The sequence below is a fragment of the Strongylocentrotus purpuratus genome, unplaced genomic scaffold (genome assembly GCF_000002235.5).
Source record: "Strongylocentrotus purpuratus isolate Spur 01 unplaced genomic scaffold, Spur_5.0 spur5_scaffold_2, whole genome shotgun sequence".
NCBI lineage: Eukaryota > Metazoa > Echinodermata > Echinoidea > Camarodonta > Strongylocentrotidae > Strongylocentrotus > Strongylocentrotus purpuratus.
In genome coordinates this window covers 9732512-9736877 of record NW_022145605.1, presented here as the reverse complement: position 1 = coordinate 9736877, position 4366 = coordinate 9732512, and the positions used below count along the sequence as shown (strand labels likewise).

At 47.0% G+C, this 4366-nt stretch overlaps 1 protein-coding gene across 1 annotated transcript; it reads left to right on the top strand.

The window, feature by feature from the left end:
• The first annotated feature begins 1090 nt into the window (after nucleotides 1-1090).
• Nucleotides 1091-1806, top strand: LOC105442062. Its single transcript, XM_030990998.1, has 2 exons — nucleotides 1091-1154; nucleotides 1283-1806. The coding sequence occupies exons 1-2, from the start codon at nucleotides 1091-1093 to the stop codon at nucleotides 1804-1806; spliced, it is 588 nt and encodes a 195-aa protein (XP_030846858.1).
• The last annotated feature ends 2560 nt before the right edge of the window (nucleotides 1807-4366 follow it).

The window sequence follows — 4366 nt, the reverse complement described above, 5'->3', positions numbered from 1 at the left end:
TGGGCGCAGATGTTGTTGAGTTTGCTGGATTCGAGATCACCCCCGACAGTGTCCGTCCATGCAAGAAATACTTACAGGCCATCCTGGACTTCCCTACACCGAAGAACATCACCGATGTGCGCTCTTGGTTTGGGCTTGTCAATCAAGTGTCCTATGCCTTCAGCATGACTGCAAAGATGCTGCCGTTCCGCCAGCTCCTGAAGCCTACCACAACCTTTACGTGGGACGAGGCCCTCCAAAGTGCCTTTGATGAATCCAAAGCCATTATCGCCAATGAAATCGAGGAAGGTGTGAATTAGATCTTTGACCCGAGCAAGCCCACTTGCCATTTTGTTGTCCCACTGGATGGCAAATCACGCTTGTAGGCAGCAGGTTCACGCACGCCGCTGAATCTCGCTATGCTCCGATCGAAGGTGAGGCCCTCGCCGTGGCTGATGCCCTAGACAAGGCCAGATACTTCGTACTTGGATGTGAGGACCTCATCCTTGCTGTCGACCACAAGCCCCTTCTGAAGATCCTCACTGACCGCTCCCTAGCAGACATCCCCAACCCTCGTCTGAGGAACTTGAAAGAGAAAACCCTGCGATACAGGTTCCGGATCGTCCATGTCCCAGGTGTCCGACACCGTGCAACGGACTGCCTCTCACGTCACCCGACTGGTGCACCTCAGAAGTTACACCTGCCTGACGATGTCGCGACCATTGGTCCTCCCCCAATCAACTTGACAGAACCCCTGACACTCATGGCTGGCTTTCGCGCTGACACGGGTGCCGACGCCATCGAAGCAGGAACCTTCTCGTCTTCTGTGTCCTCCCTGGACTCCCTGCACCTCAAATCTGTCACGTGGGACAGGGTGCGTACTGCCACAGCCAGCGACGAGGACATGCACTCCCTTGTTGGCTTAGTTGAGTCCGGTCTACCAGCCTTCCGCCATGAACTCCCGAGTCCCCTCCGTGCCTACTTTCAGTTTCGGGACGATCTTTATACAGTTGATGGAGTTGTGCTTTACAAGGACCGCATCGTTATCCCCCCTTCTCTCAGGGAGGAAGTGCTGACCCACCTCCATGCTGCCCACTAAGGGGTCACCTCCATGACCGCCAGGGCAGAGGCATCTGTCTTCTGGCCCGGCATCACCCCTGCCATCTCCACCCTCCGTACTAGATGCGATCATGCGACCACTGCAATCGGATTGCGCCGTCCAACCCTAGTTCGCCGCCAGCTCCGCTGACTTCCCCGGCCTACCCATTTCAATGTATTTGTGCTGACTTCTTCCATTACAAAGGCTGCAATTACTTGGTTGTCGTCGACCGATACTCCAACTGGCGAATAGTTGAGAGATCTACCCACGGCGCAGATGGCCTCACCGCTTGCCTACGACGCATCTTTGTCACATTCGGCATCCCTGACGAGCTGGCCTCAGATGGTGGCCCCGAATTTACGGCAGCAGCCACACGTCGGTTCCTCCAAGACTGGGGTATCCATCATCGCCTTTCCTCCGTGGCATACCCCCATAGCAACTGTCGTGCTGAAGTGGGTGTAAAGACCATCAAGCGACTTCTCCTGGACAACACCAGCCCTACCGGTGCCCTCGACACTGACGTATTCCAACGTGCGATGCTTCAGTACAGGAACACGCCTGACAGGGACACCAAGCTCTCTCCCGCCATGTGCGTATTCGGCCATCCTATTCGGGACTTTATTCCGGTGGCACCTGGCAAATACGAGCCTCACCGCACTTGGCGTGAGACCTTTGCGGATCGGGAAGATGCACTTCGCAATCGCCACATGAGAAGTGCTGAACGCTAGTCAGAGCACACCAAGCGGCTTCCGCCCCTTACAGTTGGTGACCATGTTCGTGTACAGAACCAGATGGGACCACACCCCCTTAAATGGGACAAGACTGGGATCGTGGTCGAGGTTCGCCAGTTCGACCAATACGTGATCCGCGTCGACGGCTCCGGGAGAGTTACACTACGGAACAGGAAGTTCCTGAGACAGTATGTTCCAGTGTACCCACGCCCCCCTCCTTTGGTGATGGACGGTGACTTTGGCACAACTCGTCCGAGGACTCGACAGCCCGTCCTGCGGCCAGACGTAGGGGCCCTGCCACGTCCTACTGAACAGCCTGGGGATCCCGCTTCAGGCCCTGAAACAGCCCTACCCATGGTGCCACCACTGGCATGCGCTGACTCCCCTGCCACCAGCCAGCCGAGACCTGTCATGCCCGCTGCCCGGGCAGCTCCTACGACCCCTGCCGCTTCTGGGACGTCCAATGGCCCGCCCCGTCGTTCTCTTCGCCCATCTCTGGTTGTTCCTGTCCCTTCTGTCGACACGCAGTTGCCGTCACTCACACCCGTCGGCCGGGCCAGTGCTCCTCCTAGGCGATCTACTCGTTGCCCAGCCAAACCTGTCTTGCACTCAGACTATGACATGTGACATTGACACTCGAACAGTTTGCTTTATGTCTTTAATTCTTTAACTGCTATTTGGCTATTGCATTTCTTGTTTTGCTAGTTTTTGATGACATTCCGTCATCCGTTAGGTTTCGTTTTAGCCTGGTCCGCGTTCACGTTTCTTGTTCTTACATTTTACTTGTCGTTGATCATTGGGTCGTATTTTAAGTCTTTGTCGAACCGTTAGCCTTTCGTTTCTTTTTGCACCAAAGACTTGGGGGAGATAGAGGATTATGTTATAGTTTGATGGTATATTTTTTTATCTTATTTGTTTACAGACCGTGATCATTGTTGAAGTCTACTGATATCGACTGACACAAATAGCCAGATCTTATTTAGGAACCAGTTGGGTAACTGGAAATGACTTCTAACTGGAAATGAATTCTAACTGGAACCAGTTGGCCAACTGGAAATGAATTCTAACTGGAACCAGTTGGGTAACTGGAAATGACTTATAACTGGAAATGAATGCTAACTGGAACTAGTTGGGTAACTGGAAATGAATTCTAACTGGAACCAATTGAGTAACAGGAAAATCATCTTACTGTTTCCAGTTGAACTTCTAACTGGAACCAGTTGTGTAACTGGAAATGACTCAACTGGAACCAATTGAGTAACTGGAAAAATTATCTTACTGGTTCTGGTTGCACGTCTTATTGATTTGAACTGGAAATGAGTACCCATGCATAACAATATATTCCAGTTGGGCAATTGGTTTCAACTGGAAATTTTCTATTCCAATTGAAACCAATTGAAACCAATTGAAACCAGTTGAAACCAATTGAAACCAGTTGAAACCAATTGAAACCAGTTGGAGATTTCAACTGGTTTCAATTGGATTTTGGTCCTGGGTAGAAATCAGTTTCCTCTATAGAATTCAATAGAATAAGTTTTCTATAGATTTGAATTTCTATAAAAAAGTTAATTCACTAAAATGAGAAGTTTTAAGGATGTCTATAGAAATCAGTTTTCAAATGTGACAATTAACATCAATTTTGTGATTTATATTTTCTTAGTCAATTATTGACAAATATAATATATATATGTCCGATTTTTTTAAACATGTAACTTAAGACGTAAAATAGATATATTAATATATATATTTAATTTACCAGTAAAAACAAACGTATAATTTTGTATATATGTATGTAAGATCTCCGCACTATTTAATTAACAATATATACTCAACTGTATTTTGCTTCAAATGATCTTTGTCGGATGGAGCAATTGCAGGAGTACATATAAATATGGTTTAGTCGGTGGCCTGATGTCATGCAATATTGATTATTAGTTATCAATTGATTGCTGGTCTAAAAAAAAAAGGTCTATAGAATTTAGTTACAAAAAAAACTTCTATAGAATTTAGTTACAAAAAAAAACTTCTATAAAATTCTATAAAAATTTTTATATACCTCATTTTAAGATTCTTTACTAATCCTGTCTTCTGATTGGTTGAAAATGCAGTCATGTTCTTAACCATGCCCGCTAATTGAAATTCATAGTCATTTTTCCCGGCTCTACCGGTTTATATCCATTTTTCATAGCACTTTTTCCATGGCTGTGAAACGTGACGTCATTTTGCTGCGATCCCCATTTTGGTTTACGTGTTACCGTATAAAGTTTCTTTTGTGCGATGACCGATGCGCAATACCGTTAACGGTGTTTGAGTGCAATTCGATTTTGGTCGCTGCATTCAGGCGACGAATCTACCAATCCACGCAGCGCAGACGACCGATCGCCATTTTGTGTACTAGTCTCGATCGCAAAATACTGGGGTTTTTTGTTTCCAGTCTGTGTAAATATGTTGCGAATTTGTGAATTTATAAAGTTACTGTTCATGTTCTACTGTTCTACTGGAGCACAGCTTGTTGGTGATATCATCCTGTACAAAAGTTACTGTTCGTGTAAACGTG